This window comes from Dunckerocampus dactyliophorus, chromosome 8, assembly GCF_027744805.1.
Source record: "Dunckerocampus dactyliophorus isolate RoL2022-P2 chromosome 8, RoL_Ddac_1.1, whole genome shotgun sequence".
Taxonomy (NCBI): domain Eukaryota; kingdom Metazoa; phylum Chordata; class Actinopteri; order Syngnathiformes; family Syngnathidae; genus Dunckerocampus; species Dunckerocampus dactyliophorus.
The window spans coordinates 30275636-30301252 of NC_072826.1; the positions used below are offsets into that span (position 1 = coordinate 30275636).

General features: G+C 42.6%; 1 protein-coding gene across 2 annotated transcripts; it reads right to left on the reverse strand.

Annotated features, from left to right (window-relative positions):
- Positions 1-25457, reverse strand: LOC129186214 (protein transport protein Sec61 subunit alpha-like). Of its 2 annotated transcripts, none has more exons than XM_054784243.1 (12): positions 25434-25457; positions 6877-6944; positions 6737-6802; positions 6460-6538; positions 5620-5751; positions 5435-5544; positions 3882-4035; positions 3625-3785; positions 3343-3540; positions 1326-1517; positions 1133-1209; positions 1-187 (listed from the first exon to the last, which is right to left on the reverse strand). In XM_054784243.1, the coding sequence occupies exons 4-12, from the start codon at positions 6518-6520 to the stop codon at positions 1-3; spliced, it is 1272 nt and encodes a 423-aa protein (XP_054640218.1). In that variant the 5' UTR covers positions 6521-6538; positions 6737-6802; positions 6877-6944; positions 25434-25457. The 2 variants fall into 2 exon arrangements, with proteins under 2 accessions (XP_054640218.1, XP_054640217.1); XM_054784242.1 differs by lacking the exon at positions 25434-25457 and adding an exon at positions 7491-7580.
- Between the last annotated feature and the right edge of the window lie 160 nt (positions 25458-25617).

The window sequence follows — 25617 nt, forward strand, 5'->3', positions numbered from 1 at the left end:
TCAGAAGAAAAATCCTCCCAGGCTTCCTACTTCGCTCTGCTCTTTCACAAAGATCTCAAAGTACTGATAGATGATCGTGACGGCCAGCAGGATTCCTGTGCCTGAGCCGATCGCGCCGAGGAAGTCGGCCGTGACAGACAGACCGCCGATACACAGCCCGCCAAACGCAGCCGCAGTGGGTATGTACCTGAAGGGAAGGTGGAAATGAGCATCACACTACTTCCACTTAGGTATACCCTATGAAAAACAGTTTCAAAAGCGCTAAAATAGTGGAGGTCCTATATCAGGTAACCCAACAAGTCGCAATCGTCATCGTTTAATCACTTGTATCGTAAACAAGCACGTACTGACACGACAAGTTGCAGCTTAAAACGTGTAGTGAACAACACAATCCGCTAATATAGCATTATTAAGTCAAACACTTCATAAGATTCTTTCATACATTAGTCACGTGGGAGGGTCACCAAATGTGGTTCAGAACGAGACAGAAGTGGAGGATAAGTAGACAACAAGCAACAACCACTTAGCGGCAGTTCTCAACGACAGTCACATGACCCGGAGATGGAAGTGAAACTCGGTGATGCAAGCAAATGAATAAAAAGTCAGAAAATACACAATCCAACAACTCCAAAACACATTCAGCACGCTACGACATAACCTAACATTACCACTTTTTAACAATTCTTATTGATGTTGTGACCTTTTTTGAGCTCTCATCCCAATGAGCTCACCACTCATGGGAGGGGCCAACGGGGTCGAGTGCAGAGTGAGCCAATGGTTGCGTTTATTTGCATGTAGCTTCTTCATCTTTGGCGATTTGGTGAAAGACAATGTAACCCAAGTGTATTTGCACTGACTTCCAACAATACATCAGGTGAAGTAAACACATTTACCCTGCGTCATTTCCTTCTCGCCTCATCGGTATTCCACTTCCACTCCCATCATGTTCTAGTCTATTGTTTAAAAATGACCTTGTTTCAATAAAGATATTTGAAAATAAGACATCTTATAGCTGTAATGATAATACGGTGAAAGTGTGATATTTTTGCCCAAGGCCCCATGCCTACTTCCATACAGATACAGTACAGTCTGATGAGGTACTGTATGTGAGCAGAAGAGATGATGATTTTACCTGTTCAGTTCGTGCACCATTGAGGTCTCTCTGTGTCCCCTCATCACCATCTGCTGCTCTTTCAGCTGTTTTGCCACCTGGATGATAAAGAATAATCAAGTCATTAACTCCTTTGCATTTTTGTTATTGGTGAAATGCCTAAAGGGTTAAAGGGAGGATGACACACAAATCAGCGTTGGGTGTTTGCTCTTACGTCTTTCGCGGAGGAGCCTGAGACTTCAATCCAGCTTTTGGAGAAGAAGGCACACGATCCAAGCATGAAGGCAATGTAAATGAGCGCGTGGACTGGATCCTCCACGACTGATCCAAATGACTCAGGCGGGGAAAAGTAGTAACAGAGCCCACCGACAGGATACGCCCGGGCTGGACCGCCGGTTGTAGCATCCTGCAGACGCAAGCATTCACGTTATGTCAACTTGGGACCGCACCTATCCCATCCAGACGCCTGAATTTAACAATATCAGCAAACACACACACGCAAGCACAACTTCAAAACACACAACTCTTAACATTATCATTATTGTTGGTACGATGAGGGTGCAATAAACTCTACAGGCAAGAAGGATATTGTAGCGACTTTATGTGAAGCGATTGGGATGTCAAACCGTTTTGTGTAGTCGTGAATGTGTCAGGCGGAGGAATGTGTGGCGACAGCTACGTTTGCTGATATTCTTCTAGCGACAACACTAAAGCACAGACGTGGCTCCTGGGGTCGGCAATCTCCCATACGTAGGCCTGTCACTCCAACATTTTGCTGGAGGATAACTGTTTAACAAATCACTGCCAATAAACGATTTTATTGTCAAAATTATTTTGAGACCACATTTTCAAGAATGCAATGATAACATACAGCATAATAATGCAAGCACACCGTATCAAAAGCAATAAACTTTACATTTCTCAACAGTATTTAACATTGTAGTTTTATATCTTTAGACAGAACATTCCATTTAAAAGTGAAATATTCCACGCTGGGGCTGTGGCATTCACCTTAGAAACCATGGCTTTCGTGCCATCATTCATATTTGGGTTTGCTCACTTGCTGCCACCAAGCACTCTGTGTGTGCACTCGCTAGCAGCCCCGCCTCCACCCACTGGGACGGGGATACGGGATGACTGACAGGAGGGTTCACTCACTCCGTTCATTCTGCTATAGAACCAACACGTCCAGGTGATGAGATAGATGCATAGAGTGAACTCCCTTGTCATCCAGCACATTTAGAGTAGTAGAGAGAGAGGAGGAAAAGAACACATGTCAATCCATCCATCTTCTACACCGCCTCTCCTCATTAGGGTCGGGGGTATGCTGGAGCCTATCCCAGCTGACTTTGGGCGACAGGAGGGGTACCTCCTGGACTGGTCGCCAGCCAATGTCAGGGCACATATAGACAAACAACCATTCACACTCACATTCATACCTATGGACAATTTAGAGTCTCCAATTAACCTAACATGCATGTTTTTGGAATGTGGGAGGAAACCGGAGTACCCGGAGAAAACCCAAACACGCACGGGGAGAACATGCAGAGAGATTCGAAACCTGTGGCCAACATGCTAACCACTAGGCCACTGTGCGGCAATGTCAATATATCCAGGTCGGCAAAATGATGCAGTTCTTTTTATTTATCGTGCGATTGATTAATTGATTGTTTGATTACCCATATGTGAGTTAAGCTGGCATCAGAACTGGATATGCAGCCCCATATCTGACGTCAACATTACAACTGTAACTTTTTCACTTAAGTATTACTGGAAAATGTAAAAGCTTGGGGTGTCACAAGATCTCACGAGATTAAAACGCGACAAGATTTCTCGTAAAGAAAAAAATGGTCTTGTGGGCACCAGGCCTGGGACCATAATAAATGATTTACATATACAATACATGAAAATGAATGTGCATGCATGTCTGTTTTCCTCCAAACAGGCAGGAAGAGGGTTCACTCTTGGTGCGTTTGTTCCATGGAACAAGGGCATGAACACAGTGAGCCCTTTTGTCCTCGTGTGCGCATGCACACACACACACACACACACACACAGTGCAGAAGAGTGTAACGTGGTAGAAATTAAATAAGCAGACTGAGATGTTGTCATACATTTGCATTGTACTTTTCTTAAAAAGTTATGTTAAACCCTTCAAATCTCGTCTGACTGTCGTGTATCATCTCGCCGCGTGACAACCCTGGTAAAAGTTAAATGAACTGTATACTTACAGACCAAGTTCCGAGCAGATTGACCAAGAAATTCCCGCTGAAGCGCGTGGAAAGCATCTGGGAGATGACGTACAAGTTGGAAACCAAGGCAGACTGCAGGATGATGGGAATGTTGGAGGTGTAGAAGAGTTTGATGGGGTAGGTGTTGTACTGGCCACGGTAGCGAGCAGACTTGATGGGCAGATCCACTCTGAATCCCTGTGAGAGGCGCCGGCGTGGTTTTAACAGGACTGCTTATGCATATTTCATTATACTTCCTGTTTGGAACACACAAGAACTCACCTGAAAATATATGACGACTGCAAAAACAAACACAGTGGCAATGAGGTTCAAGAGGTTGGGCAGGTTTTGTCTGTAGAAGGCCTCTCTTAGAGCACGCACTTTGTCCGTCCTTGTCGCCAGCAGATGGAAAAGAGCGATGATTGCTCCCTCAAACTCTGTGCCTGCCAACCAAAATAAGAAGATGACACTTTGACTGTTGCTGCTGCAGGCGTGATTGACAAGACATAAAATAAACACGTTACAATGTGGGTGCTCACCTCTGCCAGTGTTGACAGTGGTGGGGCTGAAAGCCTTCCAGACAATGGTCTCGCAGATGTTGGTGGCAATGAAGAGCGAGATACCCGAGCCCAGACCGTAGCCTTTTTGGAGCAACTCATCCAGGAGCAGCACAATGAGACCGGCCACAAACAGCTGGTCGGGAGAGAAATGTGATGGCTCACTCTTATTTTCAAGATCACCAATAAAATAGCAGCATCAGAAAGCCTGTCATTTGAATAAAGATCATTCTAAATTCTGATTGGCACATTTCTTATGGCTAGGCACGGGCTGGGATTAGATTCTGGCGGTATGATAACCTGGGGCAAAATATCACGCTTTGACAATATTGTAATTGCAGCTCAAAAAGGTGTTATTTTTTTAAACAGGATAATGGAACATGATGGAAGTGGAACATACACCGGAAATGACCGTACATACAGGACTGTATTAGCTGATACTTTTTTCTCATGCTTATACGGTGATGCAGCTAATATGTGGTCACGTTCTGGTCTCACATGATCTCATGTGCTTCTGAGCAGCGCCCTCGACATGGACAACGTGTGGAGAGGTGTCGGGAGGTCCGTGTAATAAAGTGTAATCCCAAATGTCACCAGTAGATGTAGTTACTGTATATTATCAGTAATGCTGAGCAAATGTCTGATGATAAGATACTTGCTTCCGGTATTGTAGCATGAGAAGAGGGCAGCACACAGGGGCTGCTTGACGAGTGTGTCTGACCACAGCACACCTTGCTGGGCCACGCCGGGTGGCTCCACCCGTTCTATACCCTGGTTCTACCAACCCCCTAGGTGGCACACCGGGGCGCTTGTCGTGTGTGTCCCACCACAGTGTGCCTTGCTGGGCCAGGTTCCAAGTTCCATTGCAAGCTCTTTCAACAAGACGTCTGGTCTCTCACAGAGAAGGATCAAGACGGCAATGACAGCGCAACTTTTAACTATTCCATGTTATCATGAATGGACCTGTTACTACTGCTCCCAGCATGGTTATAAAACCTTGTTGGAGCTTTTTGGAGGTGTTTTAATAGCGGCCTTTCTAGGCGAAATAGGTGTGTCCCATTACGTGCATTGATTACCTGCCTCTTTTTACCTGTTTTTATATCTTTAGAACACAAAGAAGAGAAAGACGTGTGTTCAAGTCTCACATAACAATTGTGGATGAAGGGCAAAATTCTCCCCCAAAAAGTGTACTTTTCCTTTAAGGTTGGCAAGTTTAAAAATAGCGTGAGCCTGTGTGTGTGTGTGTGTGTGTGTGTGTGTGTGTGTGTGTGTGTCTGTCAGGGTGTTGCATCATTTACAAAATGTTACTTGCACAACATCACCATCAAGCACGTGTTGGCGGTGGCTGAGTTTGCATCCATTTAGCACCAAAACGAGGCACCGTTAGCTACTTAGTTTTTCAGTGGTAAACGGTGCTATCGTGATACAAAGTTCCAGTATGCCTCCTTAGCCACGTAAGCGTATGAGATTAAAAGCAGTTAAGGAAAGAAATAGCTTGAGTGTGTCTCTGTCCTACAGCCCATGTGTCTGTGTACCTGGATGATGATGAGCAGACAGATACCAGCTCCCATCTCCGAGGGGTCGCCATACATGCCGGTCATCACGTACACAATAGCTTGCCCGATGGTGATGATTATCCCAAACACTGGAAGACATCGACAGGCGTGACACCGGCGACGTCACAAGTCACTGAACGAGCGTACAATAGTAGCCCCCGTACATTTCTGTGCTCCATTGAAGAGGGCTCTGTCTTTGGGCGTGTCCCCAACTTCGATGACTTTAGCTCCAGCAAGGAGCTGCATGATGAGGCCCGAGGTGACAATAGGGGAGATGCCCAGCTCCATCAATGTACCTGGAAGGAAACGCTCACGTTAGAGGAGGACAGGAGTGGAGCAGTTATCACATTATTATCTTTTTTTTTGTTTTGTTTTGTTTTTTGTTTTTTTTTACAATTGCTTTCAAACTAGAGATGCGCAATATCTTTTTTTCCAAACCGATATCAATACCGATAACTTTATGCTTCTCAAGACCGATGTGATTTTTTAAATTTAGATTTAAGTGTAGTTTGTGCACACCTGGAGGTGAGAAGGACTGGAACAAATTAGGATTTTTTTATTTGTCCCAATCAAGTATCTATCAGGAGAACCAGAGTATAGAGGGGAGAGAGCCGCCTGCTGTGGCCCAGCAAGGTGCACTGTATTCAGGCACATGGGTCAGCAGCCGGTGTGCCGCTACGGAGGTCTCTGGGAAAGCTTTTGCACTTTTCAAACGCCACGGCGCTGGCGTTTCAGGTGGCTGATATTGGTGCAAAGTCCTTCCTCTGAAAGTGAATGTTTGTTTACAGGTGAGCTAGTTATGACAGGCAGCTATAGTCACAGGCAGGAGAAAAAAGGAGCACTTGATTTGCTCACCTGCACAGAACAAGTAATCTCACCTCACCGATTTTTGATGTTATCGGTATGACGTCATAATTCCCTGCTATCAGCCCGATAATTACTGGTACCGTATATTCAAATGCAAACAAACAGGAGATAAGATAATATTAGCATTAGACATCTACCTCGATTTGAGGCCAGAATCACTCTCATCCAGTAGAAGGGATCTGCAGAGTCTGAGGACATGATGCCAAAGAGGGGGATCTAGAGGAACATAGATTAAAAATGATGATGGATTAATCGACGTGAACGTGTTAATTTTGATGACATCCCGAGTATAGACGCATCTCAGTACGACATAATTGACTTTTACATCCCTACAGTCACACATGGTTAGTGTCCGTGTATGTACCAAACACGTACATAATGACTGGCAACAATTCAAGTAAGAAAAACACCCACCTGGCAGCAAACCAGGAAGATGAAGAGAGTGATGGCTGTCCATAGAACCTTCTCCTTGAACTGGATCTGAAAGCAAGAACCATCATGAAGTTGAACAACACGCAGTCAGGAGTCGTTCGTTGATGCCAATCAGCACACACCTTTCTTTCGGGTTTCTGGATTTCTGGCAAAATTGCACAGAACGGCTTTATCACTTCCAAGAATTTGACTGGAAAGGAAGCAAAGGAAAACATGTCAGTGCTGTCCGTGAGACGTGGCATTGAATGGGGGGGAGGGCTCCACACTGCCAGAAAGTCAATCAACGCTAAAGTGTCATTATTTATTCTCAATTCATTTGTTTGCCATAGAGTCGCACCTTGGGTGCTTTCAGCAGTTTGCGTTTTGTCACCGAGGCAGAGGAACAATGTTAAGCGTCGTCATCACTAAACTTGCCACGGTCAACGTGTTTGAATAAGTGGCTTACAGGTTAGCGTAGGTGTTTCCCCACGGAAGCACAACGAAATAACACCGTAACACAATACACTGTTTTGTCAGGCAGTTTAACTTCACCGCCATACAACAACACATTGTAGGAAAAGGTCATCCATTCTAAAAGATGAGACGAGCAGCTAGCTTATATGCTAACGATGTGTACAAACTCTGTGTTATCCTTTGTTAAATTCAGCTGCCATAAAAGAGCTTTCTGTGCTATGTCAACAAAAATAAGGGAACAACTTTGTTTAAGTTATAAGTTACCCAACGAAGGGATACTCACTGCCCATGATGTTCCAAACCCCCACCTGAGCCCTCCGGTGCTAAATCACTCTGAAGTACTATCCAACAGCTACAGATGCCTGGAGTCTGAGGAGGAGGAGCCGAACAGACACGTCACTACTCCCCACGTGACACACGCGTCTTAAAGGGCCAACATACTTACTTTACACGGTAGGTACATTGCTGTAAATTCATAAGATTAAATACAATCAAAAGTACATAAAGTTAATTACTGAACTACGACGGAGGATTAGGGCCACATTGAAAAAAAAACCTGAAATTTCGAGAATAAAGTCTTACATTTTAGAACAAAGTTCTAATATTACCTTGACGAAGGCCAAAGGTCACATAAATCTCCCCTCTTCATTGCTGTCTCAGGCAATGCCTGTTAAGACGGAGTATTTAAAATAATCAGAGATTTCAAGAATGTACATTTACCACAATAAAGTTGTAAATTTACGCGAAAAACTTCTGGACTTACAGGCATTGCCCGAGACAGCTACAAAAAGGGTGACCTTCGGCCTTGGGCATGTGGAGGATGCGGGGTAAAGAAGGCGGAAGGCGGCTGGCCATGCTAATCTGTTTTGCTGCCACGTTATAAATAAAAGCTTGCCTGAAGCAAGAGGAAATAAATAAAAATTACTTTAAAAAAAATTTAAATAACGACATCAAATGTTTATGTAAAGGGATATCAATTTTGGAAATATGGGCCATGATCTGATTTAAAAAATAATATACAGTCAGAAATCCCCTGGTTTTTGCATGTTTAATGCGAGCAGAGACCTGTCCCACTTTCTTCGACGTCCTTGAACGCACCATGTAACTTTGCCCCTACTATACTGTCTTTTTACCCTTTTTCTTTCCCCTCATATTTGCTCCCAAATGCTCATACTTTATGGGAATGCATAAAGGTAAGATTTAATGAGTTATTGAGTGTTAATGCCAATATTTGTTCTGTGAAAAACAAATTCCAGGCTGGTACTGGTGGATGGTGGCACTGTATTCATTTTGTGCTTTTAATTTGATGTTGTTCCGATCTTAGTTTTACAATACATAATAAATAAGATCAATTACATGTCTATAATGTACCTATGTTTTGCTGATGTGTTGAAAATCTTTCCCGGTGACTAGCTAGCGCGCTGTTAATGCTAGTGCTGCAGGCGCGACAATCCTTTCGTTTACAGCCCAGGCTCTTGCGTTGTTTAAGGTATGGGCTGTCAGCTGGTTGCTAGTCTTGCGATACCCGGTGCATGTCTCTACAATCTATTCATCGAAGGATTTATGGCTGATTCTTATCCATCCAGGAGGCTGATACCCATGTAAACTTGTCTCTCGCTTGTCATCCGGTTGCATCGGGTTACCCTTAACAAGCCTAGTAAATACATGAATATACAACTCTGTTTACTTCCAATGACAAATCATAGTCAGTCAGCTCATCTATAAACGTTTAGACAAGACCAAAAGGCATTATCCTATTTCTTCATTTTACATGAATACATGCAGAAAGCCAGTAGAGGGCAGCAGGTGACTGGATACATTTCAATGATAAAGCCCCACAAGCCTAATAAACACCAAGTACAAACTGCTCAAGACTTTGAAAACCAAAACAACAGTTCCAGAATGTTATGCTTTTTAATAGCTGCAACACATACAGTATCTCCATCTCTCACTTCAGAGTATGTGTTCTCAAGGCCTAGTACTATAAGAAATGAAACTTGGGATACACAAGTAGAGATTTACTAACCGCTGAATGTGAGTCAACACACAGCCATTCATGTGTAAATAGCTGGCAACCCCAGTGAGCACACCTCACAGTAAACATGTCAAGAATGGTGTCCTTGGTGTGAGCACCATTGTTATCTAGCGCAACCTTAATCCTCTTGGACATGGAACTGAGCAGAGGTGTACAGTACAGGTTGTTCCTGGAATCCTGTGCCATTCCTCCATGATGACATCACTGGTGGATGTCCAACAGGTGGTCAATTGGATTCAGGTGTGGAGGAGACATACCTGGGCCACTCCATCACCTTCACCTTCCTCAACAAGATGTTTGGGCTCCTTATCATGTCGAAAAAGTGCCATGCAGCCCAGTTTCTGTTTCACAATGTCACAGCGCACGTATTGAAATATTCCCCTTTTGTCTGGGAGTCAGTGACAAGCAAGACACGTCCAGACAACACATAGCAAACGTGATTATGACAGTTCCTCATCCACTTGCCCAAACAAGGATGAGTTCATGCAAAGCCAAAATGACATCACCTCACATCAATCTACTTCAACGTTTCATATAACGAGAGCGAGGGAGACGGTGCTTTGTACTCTGCTATGAGAGCGTGAGCTAAAAGGTGACATATTAAGAAGAAGCTGGTGCCTGAAAGGCAAAGGGAAAGGGAGTGAGGATGTACAGTACCTGGCGGCAACATTATAAGAGTCACAACACCACAAATCCCAGCTGTGCGAGACATTCAGTACGTTTCCATGCAACAAACGCGCCAAGGTGCTGAAACCGATGCACAGAGTGAATCCTCTTCCTGCCTGTTTGGAGGTGAGAGACAAGGAAAACAGACGCGCATGCACATGGCAATATATTGAGGCCGGCAAAATGACCCAGTTCATTTTCCTTTGTGTAATTAATTAATTTATTATCATCCAAGTCCTAGCGCCCACAAGATAGTTCTGAACCTGAAATCAACAATAAAGGGCCACTCCAAAATGTGATTCCTGCAGATCCTGCAACATGAGGTGATGGTCGTGGATGAATGGCACAAGAATGGGCCTCAGGATTTTGCCTCGGTGCATTCAAAACGCCATCTACCTCGTTCCAAAAAAAAAAAAAAAACTGTCTCATGGATAATCAATATATTGCCAACTGACAGGAAGAGAGTTCACTCTGTGCATTGCTTTCAGCACCTTGGGCGTTTGTTCCATACAAGAACAGCGTGAACGGAGTGAGCCCTATTGTCATACAGTCAGTCTCTTTGTCTCTTGTCACGATTATAATAATGGTGTCTTGTCTTCAAAACACTACTTGTGTGTCTAAGTTGCTCAACATAAACCCGTCGTGTGTCCAGCTTTAAAATAGGGACGCTATCGCGGGATCTTAACAGGTAGCTCATGAGGTGAGTAGCTCACCAAACAATATATCTGCATCATCGCTTAGTGTTCAATTCACACATGATGGCTTCAATTAATGACAAATGAGAACAAAACAGCAGAAAGACAAAGAGCACACTGCTTTGCAAATAAAGTACAATGTAAATGTTGGCAGTAGCACAAAACACAAATAGCTCACCTCTACTGTCTTTTTGTCAAAGTAGTTTTAACAGTGCTGGACGTTCATAAACCTGCACACTCAGTTTATACTCTTCTATATTATGCAGGACATGCTTGTATAAGAACGATATTTACATTCTTTTATTCTCTTAATTGCGTTATTTTTAACTTAAAATATATTATTCTGTTCCCATGAATTAGTACTACTCTAAAACAGGCATCAAATTAAATTCAGGTTTGCGTCAAATAGTACATTTTATGTTATTATTATTGAGTATTTTTTGTTGCTCCACATTTGAGCCCAGTAGTTGACAGTAACGTGCAAATGAGCTACTTTGCCAACCCACACTAACTCCTGAAGAGGAAGAAAGGCAAACACCAAAGAAGGAAAGAGGGTGGTACTGGAGTTCCAATTATACGATTCCTTCCACAAGCTATAGACACAAACACACTGGACAGAGAAGACACTATATATGGTATTTATCAGTAATACAGCGAAAATGTAAATATTTTCTTTGGAAGTCAATTTCATTTTCTGCTTGCACTCCTAAAGTTTTAAGTTAGGGGCCACTGTGCTTCTAGTAAAAAAAAAAAGTTAGTCTGGAGCCCTGGATCATTTCATACACTGGTGTGAAAAAGTGATTGCCCCCTAAAGCTAATAACTGGTTGGCCCCCCTTAGCAGCAACAACTGCAACCAAGTGTTTGCCATAACTTGCAATGAGTCTCTTCCAGCGCTGGGGAGGAATTTTGCACAATTGTTGTCATTCAGCCACATTGGAGGCTTTTCCTTTTTAGGGTCATGCCACAGCATCTCAATAGGATTCAGGTCAGGACTTTGCTAAGGCCACTCCAAAGTCTTCAGCCATTCAGAGGTGGACTTGGATCAGTTCCAGACAGTTGATGCCCTTGGTGAAGCCATCTTCACCACTTGGAGCAATGTTCCCACTAGCCTCCTGGAAACACTCACATCAAGCATGCCCAATGCAATTTTGGAAGGGATGAACAAGAACGGTGGAGCTCCTCATGACTGAGTCCTACTGAGAACATTTTTTGTTTTGATTTGGAGGGTTTTTTTCTTTTTTGAGCGAAACTTTTGATCAGCTAATAAACAGCCCATTTCAGTTTAAATGTTGTTTTCAATAAATTACTTTTCCAAGTATTTTCTGTCTCACTCCCCCCTTCTTGTTTTTGCATATTGTAGCTGTACTTAAAACTTCATTAAGATCCAAATGTGCAAAATGCAAATCCTAGCAATTTTTCAACTGGTCTTAAGATTTTGATCAGGAGCATATTTTTAACCTCGCAGATGTATATTCTCCTAGCTTCACATCTTGCCTCCTGCCTACTAAGTAGCTTTTAACCCAGTTCAAGACTAACCCTCTGATTCTATATCTTTCTAGTTTTGTAATTAGGATATCGTGATTAATTGTATCAAAGACTTTTGTCAAATCCATAAATACTGCAGCTGCACACTTTCTGTGGTCTATAGCATTGGTCATTTCAATTAGTGGCATGGAAGTTGAAATGTTAGCTCTGTATCAGTGTTGGCTATCGGACACTGGTCGGTAGTTTGTGAATTGATATATATTTCCATTTTTAAAAATTGGAACTACTTTAGCTATTTTCATTTTGTTTGGGAATTGGAATGATAGGTTACTAATGTACGTTAGCGGTTCTGCAATCTAATTTATAACCCTTTTTATCGTTTCCATTCCTATTCCGTTGCAATCGGTTGATGTTTTTGCTTTATATTTATTAACAATATCGATGGTTTCCTTTTCTGTTACGTTCGTGAGGAACATGGAATTGGGATTCCTGTCTATAATTTCATTTCTTTCCTCTGCTGGTGGGGAATCTTTCCAGTTCTGGTCCAATATTTACGAAGTAGCTATTGAACTGTTCAGCTACCTCAGTCATATTGTCATTTTTGAAATTTCCATCTGTGAAATAATGAGGGTAGTCTGCTTTCTTAACACCATTCCGTATAATACTGTTTAGGATGCCCCATGTTGCTCTAGTGTTGTTTTTGTTCCTGCTTAGTAATTAACTATTATATTCATTCCTGCACACTCTCAAAATGTTTGTTAACTTATTTTTATATTTTTTTTAATGTTTTTTCTGCTTCTTTAGTTTTTTGAATGATAAATCTCCTATCGAATGTGTTTTCTTCTTACAGCCATTTTGCAATCCTTTTGTCATCCACAGCTGTTTCTCTTCTTTTGCTTATTAGATACTTCTCTCAGTGGACAATGTCTGCTGTAGCACTTCATATAAACATTAAGAAAGTTTTTATATGCCTCGTTCACATCATTGTCACAATACACGCACTCCCATCTTTGTTTTTCCAAATCTTTCTTAAAAGCGCTAATACTTTCCTCTGTATGTGATCTTTTCCAGCAGCCCCAGACCATCACACTACCACCACCATATTTTAGTGTTGCTATGATGTTCTTTTCCTGAAACGCCAGATGTAATGGAACACACACCTTCCAAAAAGTTAAACTTTTGGGTATTTCCCCAAAGGTCTTGGAGATCATCAAGATGTTTTCTGGCAAAATTGAGACGGGCCTTCATGTTGTTTTTGTTCAGCAGTGGTTTTGGTCTTGGAACTCTGCCATGCAGGCCGTTTTTGCCCAGTGTCTTTCTTATGGTGGAGTCATGAACACTGACCTTAACTGAGGCAAGTGAGGCCTGCACTTCTTTGGATGTTGTTGTGGGGTCTTTTGTGACCTCTCGAATGAGTTGACGCTGCGCTCATTTTGGTTGGCCGGCCACTCCGGGGAAGGTTCACCACTGTTCCATGTTTTGGCCATTTGTGGGATAATTGCTCTCACTGTGGTTGGCTGGAGTCCCAAAGCTTTAGAAATGCTTTTAGAACCTTTTCCACACTGATAGATCTCAATTCATCTCCGTTATGTTTTAACAGAGGGGTGGCAATCACTTTTTCACACAGGGCCATTTAGCTTTGGATTTGTTTTCTTCCTTAATAATACAAAATTTCATTGTTTCAATGCATTTTGTGTTCAGTTGTGTTGTCATTGACTAATACTGTATTTAAATTTGTTTGATGATCTGAAACATTTAAGTCTGACAAGCATGCAAAAGAATAAGAAATCAGGAAGGAGGCAAACACTTTTTCACAACACTGTACATGTACAATGTGCATAAATACTCATATTTATAAATATATTAAATATATATGTTCTATCCATCCATCTTCTTATCTGCTTTTTATCCCAGGTGGGGTCGCGAAGCTGAAGCAGGGAAGCCCAGACTTCCCTCTCCCTGGATACATCGTCCAGCTCCTGTGTTCCCAGGCCAGTTGAGAGACATAGTCTCTCCAATGTGTCCTGGGTCTTCCCCGAGGCCTCCTACCGGTCGGACGTGCCCTGAACACCTCGCCAGGGAGGCGTCTGGGAGGCATCTTGACCAGATGCTGAGCCACCTCATCTGGCTCCTCTCAATGAGGAGGAGCAGCGCTTCTACTCTGACTTCTCCTTATATCTAAGGGAGAGCCCAGCCAGCTATTGGAACTGGACATAAATTAACCAGCAATATAATTATCACTCATATATCGTAGTAGTGTTAAAGTGTGTTGCCCTTTAGGAATGCCTGTTTTAGGAATGCAGTGGTGACCTAGCAACAGAGAAGGTGGCGACTTATGATGCCACCGTGTCTGCTGACTCCAAAGATGCAGTCGCATACTAACCGATGTCCTTCAAGGCTGTGCTGAAATGTGCTTCATACCTCACATGTATTACAGATAACTACCACAGAGACACACACATAGACAAAACAAATACAGTTGTGCAGCTGCTTGCTACCCCATCCCTTAGAGTTGCACAACCTTGTAGATAGGGAATACCCAAATAAAAAGCAGAGCTCGGAGAAATCATTCAGAGCGGTGTGGGAATGTAACCCTGGTACGTTCCTCCGTTCTCCTCGCAAGTAAAAATATATGCTTGTTGTCTTGTCTCTTAAGTCATTTTGCTGTGTTTTACAAGTGTCACAGGAGTTTGAACCTGACACCAGCCTAGGGGAAAACTCATTTTGGCTGCTTGTACACACCATCTTGTCCTTTCAGTCACTACCCAAAGCTTATGACCGTAGGTGACGGTAGGAGCGTAGATCCATCGGTAAATTGAGAGCTTTGCCTTTCGGCTCAGCTCCCTCTTCACCTAAACGCACCGATGCGGAGCCCGCATCACTGCAGACACCGCACCAATCCACCAATCACGTTCCATCCTTCCCTCTTTCGTGAACAAGACCACGAGGTCTACGTCTATGTTTATAATAGGAGATAGATGTTTGGGATATGGTCATAGTAAAAGTAGCCCATAGCCCTGAAAAAGTGTGAGCACCCCAGTGCTACATACTGTAGATAAAGTACGTGTATAGCCTATTATTTACATATTGACCACAATTACTTTGAAATAAAATATCAAATCAAATACAAAAACGCTTCATTCTGCTTTACTTTGAAATGTACACCGGAATCACCTGTCTGCCCCGTTGACAGATAAGGAGGGGAAGAAAAGACAGCGAGAAGGGTATTTAAAGTAAATCAATGCATAATGTTGACGTTACTAAAAAGTGGAAAATGTGGATTCATGCATACCAATGCACCCACATGTTAACTGTCCTTAAAGGCAACGTAGCCAAGAGGTTTAATCCACATTATTTCACACCACAAACGCTACCACTCATGCCCGTCCCGCCTTGTCTTGGCCTGCTCAGGTTATTTTTAGCTCCCCGTCGTACATTTTACTGTGGATGCTGCAGGACAAATCAGCATGCATGCCCTGCCATGTGGATCACAATGTATTCCAACCAACCCCCCACCCCCTGACCACAGCCTTTTCTGTGGTTTCTTGTTTCGTAAGACACACACACACACACACACACACACCCATGACACACATAATCACGTCAGACCTTCACACGCTGACACGCCCGTCTTACACCTGAGCAAGTAGGCCAACAACTGCTGGGAAATGTCACCTGCTAGCATCGCACTTATGGGAATAGTCTATCAAGTTGGCATGGCTGCACATATTTGACATGTCAGAGTTGGCTAGACATGAACTTTACCTGATCTTACACTGTCTGCTCTTTGGAATAAAGTCAAAATATGATGAAACATTTATACAGATGCTATATAAAGTATAATAGATATTGTAAAGATGTACAAAAATCTGGTATTACGAGAAAAAAATTGCCATAATTGTACAATAGTGGATATAATATTTTGGAGAATAAAGTCCAATGTTGCCTCTAATTTTTCAAGCGTCTAAACATACCGGTACTCACAAACCACCTGAACATTCCTTGGATCTCTACGAGCGCCATCAGACGTGCACACTTGCAGTATCACGCCCGTCCAAAACCTGACAACTTGAGCTAGTCCAACTTCTACTCTGTGGTATTTTGCTTCAAAAGAACAGCAGGGCGTATTTCTTTATTGTCAACCTCACATGAGCTCTCACATCCAATTCATGATCTGAATCTTGCAGGAAACACCTAGCTTATCATTTCATTTATGTCGGGAAAACTCAGAATAAAAGCACGCTAGTATTGCATGCACGCTTAAGCTACACATGACATTCGGTCCACGCTTGCTACTTTTGAGAGCAGCCCTTTCTCATTCGAAAAAGACCAAAGCTGCCCTGACAGCTATAGGCTAACCTGAAAAACTGCGTTTTACATATACTGCGTAACACGCTGTTAATGCATTGATTGGCTGCGTAAGTAAAAATAAATCTTATCATTGGCTGGACAGTGTTGGTCAGTGTGTTCTTACCGCTTGTCACTCACGGAGTTGATATTGTGTTTACTTTATTTACAGTTCATGCTGGATTTTATTTTGTGCGCTGCATAAATTTGCTGTGCGCCAAGAATGCTGGAGCAGTGTGTGATTGCTCAGGTGCGCAGCTCAAATATTGATACAGTCTAAATATTTTGAGAAATGTTATAACAACAGTCATAATATTACTAAAAAAGTAAAGCTTTTTGGAGGTAGTGGGCTTTCTAGGCGGATTAGGTGTGTCCCATTATGTATATATTACCTATTTAGCTATGCGTCTGTGTAGGCTCTCAGTCGTACAGGAGTTGTCCATCGAGGGAAAGGCTTCTTGAGACGTCATCTGTACTTCTGTGAAGAAGGTGTCGGACGTTTCGCTCCTCATCCGAAGAGCTTCGTCAGTGAACTAATAAGTGCTGGTAGCCTAGGCCTTAAATACAGTAAGAGTGGGCGGAATTGGTGTGCCAACACCCTCCTCCTATTGGTTCCTTACACTAAGCCTGGGCGGAGTTGTGGTATAATCCTCTCCTGCCATTAGCACCTCCGATCAAAGGGAGGTGTAGCTCCCTGAGTTGGGTATGAACGGCTCTGATACTGGCTCGTTAACATCTATTGTTCTGGCTCAGCCCTGACTCTACCTCATTTGCAAGACGAAGAGCTGTGGGTTTTGGTCTCAGTAACCTGCTGAACACAGGGTCCAAATTAAACCTCAAACCACCATTCCGATTCAATGATGGGTTCTGTTGTTTGACAAAAAGAGCTTCCTTTACTCCTCTTTCAAACCATCTGTTTTCTTTGGCCAAAATCTTTACCTCGCTGTCCTCAAAAGAGTGATTGGTTGCTTTAAGGTGTAGATGTACTGCTGATTGAGGACCACTAGAATTGTCCCTGCGATGTTGATAAAGCCTTTTTTGGAGCATTTGCTTAGTTTCCCCAATGTAGTGCTCTTTGCATTCCTCATCTTTACAGTGGATGGAATAGACCACATTGCTCTGTTTTTGGTTTGGAGCCTTGTCTTTAGGATGCACACCAATTCCACCCACTCTTACTGTATTTAAGGCCTAGGCTACCACCACTTGTTAGTTCGCTGACGAAGCTCTTCGGATGAGGAGCGAAACGTCCGACACCTTCTTCACAGAAGTACAGATGACGTCTCAAGAAGCCTTTCCCTCGATACCTTTTTAGCTGTTTTTATATCTTTTTTTATATCTTTAGCTGTTTTTATATCACACACACAGAAAAGAGAAAGACGTGTGTTCATGTCTCACATAAGGATTGTGAATGATGGGCAAAATTTTTAAAAAAGTGCACTTTTCCTTAAGGTACCGTATTTTCACGACCATAAAGCGCACCGTATTAAAAGGCACAGTCTCAGTTACAGGTGCTATTTTTGTATTTAACAGATACACAAGGCGCACCGTGTTATAGGGCACAGGTATGCACGCTAAAATATGCAGTGATGCTCAGAAATCAGTGAGGAAGCGACAATGCTTTATTTCTTTCGATAAATTCAGAGCAGAACTCAGTTTATCAGTTTATCAAACCCACTTGAAATCAGGATGGTCATCTCTCAACACAACAGTCTCAGTCATGGTGCACAACTAAGACATCACACAGCAACGCAAAAACAGACAAGACACTACCGCTACTTTTGCAGAACAATAACTAACAACTATGTAGCTGAAAAATGTAACTTTAAGAGCATTTGCACCTAAACACTACCGCTAAGCATGCTGGGGAACAGGAAGTGCTCCCACCGACGTTAAAATACGCTAGCATGCATAATCGAACCGCGATATTACGAGGGACGCCTGTAAATCTAAAAGGTGTGTGTGTGTGTGTGTCCTGTTTTGAGACATTGCCTGAGAGCAAAGCAGTTATCCAACCAGTGTGAAAAAGAGGCAACAGCTGCGAGGCAGGTACAGAGTGTTCAGGTTCATCCAATCATAAAATGCGGCACTCATCACCTGATTTGCATTGATATCTGAGCCGTCTGTTGGCACACTTTCATTTTGCGGTGGAAGCTTGCATAACACGACGCGCCACACTCTTTGGACGTCCCCAAATGCGAGCCCTGACCCCGTCAAACACACCTCTGGGAGGAACTACACCAGAGATTGTAGGACAACAACAGTGACCTCTAATGCCCTCAAACATCAGCTGTTTTACCTGCACATTTGGGAGGCTTCCTACATTGTCCTTCCATTTTGACTCCCCGTGGGTATAATGGCCAAGTGTTCCAACACTTTTGTCTGTGTGACATGTAAAGTGCTTAACTCCTGCTATGGAAAACAGCAACGCGGGTTCTTTACGCCTCAAAGCCGCATGGTAACAAAGCTCTTTCCACAACCTTTGAACTGTGATGACTGGCACACAAAGCTTGTGTACTAAACATTTACACATATTTTTGAGTACTTTGATCCTTGCAAAAGTGTTGACATAATATTGTCAACATCTCCGATAAAGAAAAATCGGCTGTCAAAGGTAAGAAAATAAAAATACATACTGTAAGGTAAGTTAATAAAAACAGCTTTCAGAACTATGATTACACAGACAATTCCAACCTTTGTCTCATTTATAGATAACAACGCAACAAAACAGACTTGCAGGTCTGACAACTTGGGAGTGGCAGATGTCTGCCGAATGAACATACACTCAGACATAGTTATGCATTTTTATAAACCCCAACGCCCCATCCCAACAACGTATTTATACATCTTTTAAGCTTTTTTTGCACGAGAGGCAAAAAGAGGTGATGAGGCAACTCCCCACAAATGCGTTACACTTTAGAGTAATTTGAAGCCATAAAAACGGCCACTAGGTGGCAGAAGTGCAATTGATTAGAGCTTGGCAGGGACCATGTGGACGGAAGAATCACACATGACAGGAAGGAGGAAGTGAGAGAGCATGGATGAGTGTAGTATGCACAAGGTTACGCATTTTAGTTCAACGCATGCACACACATTATTCGGTTCCAAATGTGAAAATTGTAAATAGTTGATGGTGCTATATTTGTAAATAAATTGTTATTTCGATGTAAAACAACCCCTTTTTTGTGTGTTTATGCTGGTATAGTTGATATTTGAGCTGTCGCCCATCCAACCGTTTTCTACGCCGCTTATCCGCATTAGGGTCGCGGGGGTATGCCAAAGCCTATCCCAGCTGACTTTTGGGCAAGGGGCGGGGTACACCCAGCCAATCGCAGGGCACATATAGAGTTGACAATTCACCTAACAGACTCCACCCATAGATGCCCAAGCGGGGATTCAAACCCAGGTCTTCCCGATCTACTGACTGTGTGGCCAACATGCTAACCACTCGTCCACCGTGCGGCCTTTGAGCTCTCACAAGAAGCTGTTTTTCTCCCTTTTTTTAGTTGGGAACTAATATTTTCCTGAAACTTACCTATGTTCTACTGCTGATTACTAAGAACGGAAAAGGCAGAAACAAACTTTTATCTCTGGTGAAAGACTGGAGTCTAATGTTTCTTTTGGTAGGTTCCATGTTTATATAGCAACACAACACAATATTCTGTGTGCCTTGAAAGATCAGTCAAGATGCTCTAAAATGGCCGCTACTGAAGGGGTTGTCTTTTCAAAAGTGCCTGGGATTGAATGAGTTAATAAGCATCATTAGGGAAAATAACCTCCGATATATGACACATATTACTTATTCATGTTCATAAATTGAAATAAATAATAATGAATATCACCACACGTGATGCTGTCGCTGTGCTAAAAAAATTATGAGTGGAGGAATTGAAGTGGGTGTCGCGCATGTGCAGAACCAATCGTGTTTCTGATCCAGATCTTACGTGATTGGTACACAGCTCAGTCTTTTTGGAAAATGGCTGGGATGGAATGAGTTCAACTCGACAGTCATTGGCACACTAAAGTTTGAGCAACTGTAACATTTTCACCACCCAAATCGATCAAGGACCGCCAGAATTATGATCAAAAACAGGTCATCATTTTTCTCATTTATGTGCTTTCGGTGCAGGAAGGCTCCCGCTTTGAAAGCGAAAGTAAACAGTAGGGGTGTCCTGATTCGATATTGAATCCGATATCAGCTCAAAGCTTTTATATCGACCTCCATCTAAAACAGGGGTGTCAAACTCGTGTCATGGAGGGCCGAGACACTGCAGGTGTTCTTTCCAGCCAGTCACTAAAGCAGGTGATTTTAATGATCAACACCTTCAGTTTGAGGGAAGGAGCTCATCAATTAAATCACCTGCTGAAGAAACTGGTTGGAGAGAAAATCTGCAGCGTCTCGGCCCTCCATGGCACGAGTTTGACACATGTGATCTAAAATCTCCGATGTTGGCACGCCAATACAAACAGTCCATTCCAGACTGAGTGCCAGCACTTCTATTCAGTATGCGGAGCCCACGTGATCACCACAACAGCGTGTGCTGGCGTGTTTAGCAAGGAGTAGGAGCGATGTCGGCCGCGTGGCTGTGTTTTTCGCCAAAGTCCAACATCGACGTCTCAGCTGAGTGCAGGACGTGCCATGCACAAGTTTTCCGTGGTGGCACGAAACTGGGGAAGGTTAATACAAGCAGCCCCGTGGCGTATTTGAAGAAAGATTTCGGTAGTAAATGGGTCAGTCCTTCTCATACCTACTGTTTCTGTTCACGTTACTACGGGAAATTCCGGTGAATAAGCTGCTACTTTTTTCTTAAACTTTGAACGCTGTGGTTTATACAGCGCTGCGGCTAATTTATGGCTAAATTCTAATCTTGTGACATCTCAGCACTTAGTAGTAGTGCACTTCAGCACTACTACTAATTGTTTAAATACTGTGCCGCTCGCGACTCTGTGAGAAAACGGTAGCGCTTTCTTTGGCAGGAGCCAATCACGAGTTAGCAACCCACTGGAAATGGCAGGAGGTCATTTTATATAGCAACATAACAGTCTGACTCACAGTGTCATCTTTCAAAGGACATCAACACTAAATTCATCACACAGCAACTTAACACTCAAACGGCTTACCACAAATGTACAAACATGTCCCAGTATGACTTTGAAATGAAAAATACACTTTTAAAATTTTCCCATAATCCATTGCATGTGAGAAAGGCATTCATTGGGGTGCTGCAATAACATCAGCCTCCCTCCGGGCTCTGGGTCCTCTGGCTCCCTCTGGTGGACAGAGGCGACATTGCAGCGCCATCCACCATTTTCTATGCTGCTTGTCCTGCAATGAACTGCTCTTCTGGCAGTAATACATTATGGGTAGATGTTAAAATAGCTGATCATTATTTTTAACTCGTATTGGTACTTGTAATGTATATTTTCTAGATACCTTTTGAGTGTTGCTGTGTGATGAGTTTTTTGTTGTTTGTAAGACGACACCATGAGTCAGATTGTTATATTGAGCAATGCCATCCTACAATTTCCAATGGGTTGACAAGCTCATTGGGACTTTTTTCATAGCTCATGATTGGCTCCTGTCAAATAAAGAGCGACCTGGTCCTCACTGACTCAGGCGCGCCACAATTTGCCATTTTATGACATGGACACGTGCGGCTTCTATATATACAAATCTGTGTTTTCCTCTAAATTTGGTGGGTGCGGCTTATACACAGGAATTTAGGCTAAACGGTTAGGATTTCGGTATCAGCCGATATCCAAAGCTGCAATACTGTATCGGCACCCCGAGTAAACAGGGAACGAAACATGACGCCACCTTCCTATTGGTGGGGGGGAAAGCCTATCACCAGTCAGTCAAAGCGTTAGAGACTGATGGGCTAGGGTAAGCTAACACTGGCATCAAGTGCCCAACTGACCCACGGACGAACATCATGGCTTTGAAATCCCTGCAGGGGCCTGACTCTTCTTTATGAATGTTCCTTGATGATCGAGGTAGACTGAAACATTTGCTTCGCAATGGGACACATTATTTGTTGTGTACATACTGTATTAACTGCCTGAGGACTCACCTGCCTTTCAAGGTAAAAACTATTATAATAACTATTTGCTTTGTCTGGCTTGTACATGAGTTTTTGAATGATACATTTTATATTTGGATTCTAAGTTACAAGACAGGTTCATTACACACGTTAGAAATGTTAACTTTAACAGAAAAAAGCGTTTTAGGCCCATTTAGGTTAAAATGACAAAAGAACTGTGCTGTACTTCACTCAGAGATATTACTGTAATCACCAAGTCACTTATGTCACAGCTCACACCTTCAAGCACGCAATTGAGGTCGGCCTGGCTAGCTTCACGCGTTCCTCCAGCGTGTTACATAACGGCTAAGATCGACTGGCACCAACTCTGATCACACTCAAGGAAATCTGTCAGCTGGCACGTTTTTGTTTTTTTTGTGAGATTAAGCAACATGCAAATACAACTGGATACACTTTGGGTACAGTAATATTCTTCTGGGGGATTTGCAATGCCGAACTCATTCACCGACTGCGATTTGAAATTTATTTACTGTGGTGTGAAAAAGTGTTTCCTTCCTACTTTTTCGTATTTTTGTTTGTCACACTTAAATGTTTCAGATCATAAAACAATTTAAATATTTTACTCAACGACAACACAACTGAACACAAATGCAGTTTTTAAATGAAACTTTTTTTTATTAAGCGAGAAAAAAAACCTACAAACCTACATGGCCCTGTGTGGAAAAGTGATTGCCCATTAAAACATAACGTAATCGTGGTTTATCACACCTGAGTTCAAGTGGGAAAGGTTATAAAGCCATTCCTAAAGCTTTGGGACTCCAGCCAACGACGGTGAGAGCCATTACCCACAAATGGCCAAAACATGGAACAGTGGTGAACCTTCCCAGGAGTGGCCGGCCAACTGACTCATCCGAGAGGTCACAAAAGACCCCACAACAACATCCAAAGAAGTGCAGGCCTCACTTGCCTCAGTTAAGGTCAGTGTTCATGACTCCACCATAAGAAAGACACTGGGCAAAAACGGTCTGCGTGGCAGAGTTCCAAGACCAAAACCACTGCTGAACAAAAACAACATTAAGGCTCATCTCAATTTTGCCAGAAAACAGCTTGATGACCCCCAAGACCTTTGGGAAAATACTCAAAAGTTGAACTTTTTGGATCTGGCATTTCAGAAGAAGAACATCATAGCAACAATAAAATATGGTGGTGGTAGTGTGATGGTCTTCAGGACCTGGAAGACTTGCTGTGATGAATGGAAGCATGAATTGTGCTGAAGGAGAATGTTGGTGACCTCAAGCTGAAAGCAACTTGGGTTCTGCAGCAGGACAATGATCCAAAACACACCAGCAAGTCCACCTCTGAATGGATGAAGACTTTGGAGTGGTCTAGTCCAAGTCCTGACCTGAATCCTATTGAGATGCTGTGGCATGACCTTAACAAGGAAAAGCCTCCAATGAGGCTGAATGACAACAATTGTGCTAAATTCCTCCCCAGCGCTGGAAGAGACTCATTGCAAGTTATCACAAACGCTTGATTGCAGTTGTTGCTGCTAAGGGGGGCCAACCACTTATTAGCTTTAGGGGGGCATCACTTTTTCACACAGGGACATGTAGCTTTGGATGTTTTTCTCCCTTAATAATAGAAAGTTTCATTAAAAAGTGCAAGTGTTGAGTTGTGTTGTCATTGACTAATATTTACATTTGTTGGATGATCTGAAACATTTAAGTGAGACAAACATGCACAAACAGGAAATCAGGAAGGGGGCAAACACTTCTTCACACCACTGTAGATGGGCATTGAGGTCAAGCTACTCTGCATTTGGAGTTCAGTACTGACAAAATGCTTGTTTGTATTGACAATCCCCCCCCCCTAAAGAAAACATGGACAAGGGTCAAACAGTGGCCATCATAAAACCTGGAAAACATACTCAACTACTGTATGCCACAGTCAAATCAAACTACTCCCCTTTGAAGACACGTTGGGTTGCTGACAACATTCTTAACTGTCATACAAGTGGAACAAAAAGGTCATCGTGATGTGGTGAAACATAAAAACCATAAAGTGTGTACTCACGGTCAGCGATGATGACACACAACGTGTAGACATAAAGCACTTTTTCCAACGAGACCACATACTGAAAAATGAAAGGATGTAACACGTTTTGTCTTTTAACTGTATGTTACTAAAATGACTCTTTCAAATAGGTCAAATCTCTTCATGCAAATTTCTCACGAACAAATCGGCTCTAAGAGCACTACAGCGTTTGTTTGACACAGCGACGCCGCCACACATTTTGGCCAATGACATTCGCCTTTAACAGAAAAAAAGACGAGGAACAAAACTAATCGGCTCCCAATTAGCTACCAACGACGTGCGAGCCGGCTCTTAGAATCGATTTGTTCGTGACCGACACATCACTGGTCCCTGCAGTGATCCCATAGCCTGCACATTAGCGATGTGGTGTCAACAAAGAATACAAGAAGTGTAAAGGTAACTTTAGGGGTGTTATTTCATGTCCACATGGCTCTAATAATGGTAAAAAAAAATAACTAAAAAAAACATATTTAGAAAACCATAAACAGGTTTTCTATGCTCAAACTGTGAACATATGAACTATAACATTCCATTTATTAATATGGAATCCTACTTTACAGTGAGGTCTGGAACCAATTAACCGCCATAAACAGGGACAATTGTATATGCATACATTTTATGGTGGATCACTACATTAATCATCAGATTTTGCCTTTCCCAAACTATCATACAGACACACATAAAACAGCTCGTAGGGAAAGCATACAAGTGAAAGGTTAGCAACCTATTATGAGAATTGCGTTAGCTAGCTAGCAAACTAGACTCCACCCACTTGTAAAAAAAAATAAGATATTTTAAATGTACATTATTCACGACTGATTTATGTCCTTAAATTACCTTTTAAACTTAGGTTACGCTTACATACGTGCGTGATTGGTTGTCGCTTCCAGCAGGCTGCGTAACTGGCGGGTATTCAGCTAGCGAGATGCAGCGCATTGAATTCTGGGAGCTGGAGTTTCATTAACTTTTTATAAAAAACCACATTTGCCGGCCATTTCAGGCAGGAAAAAAATATCATAAATAAACTTTCGTCTGTTCTACATGACACA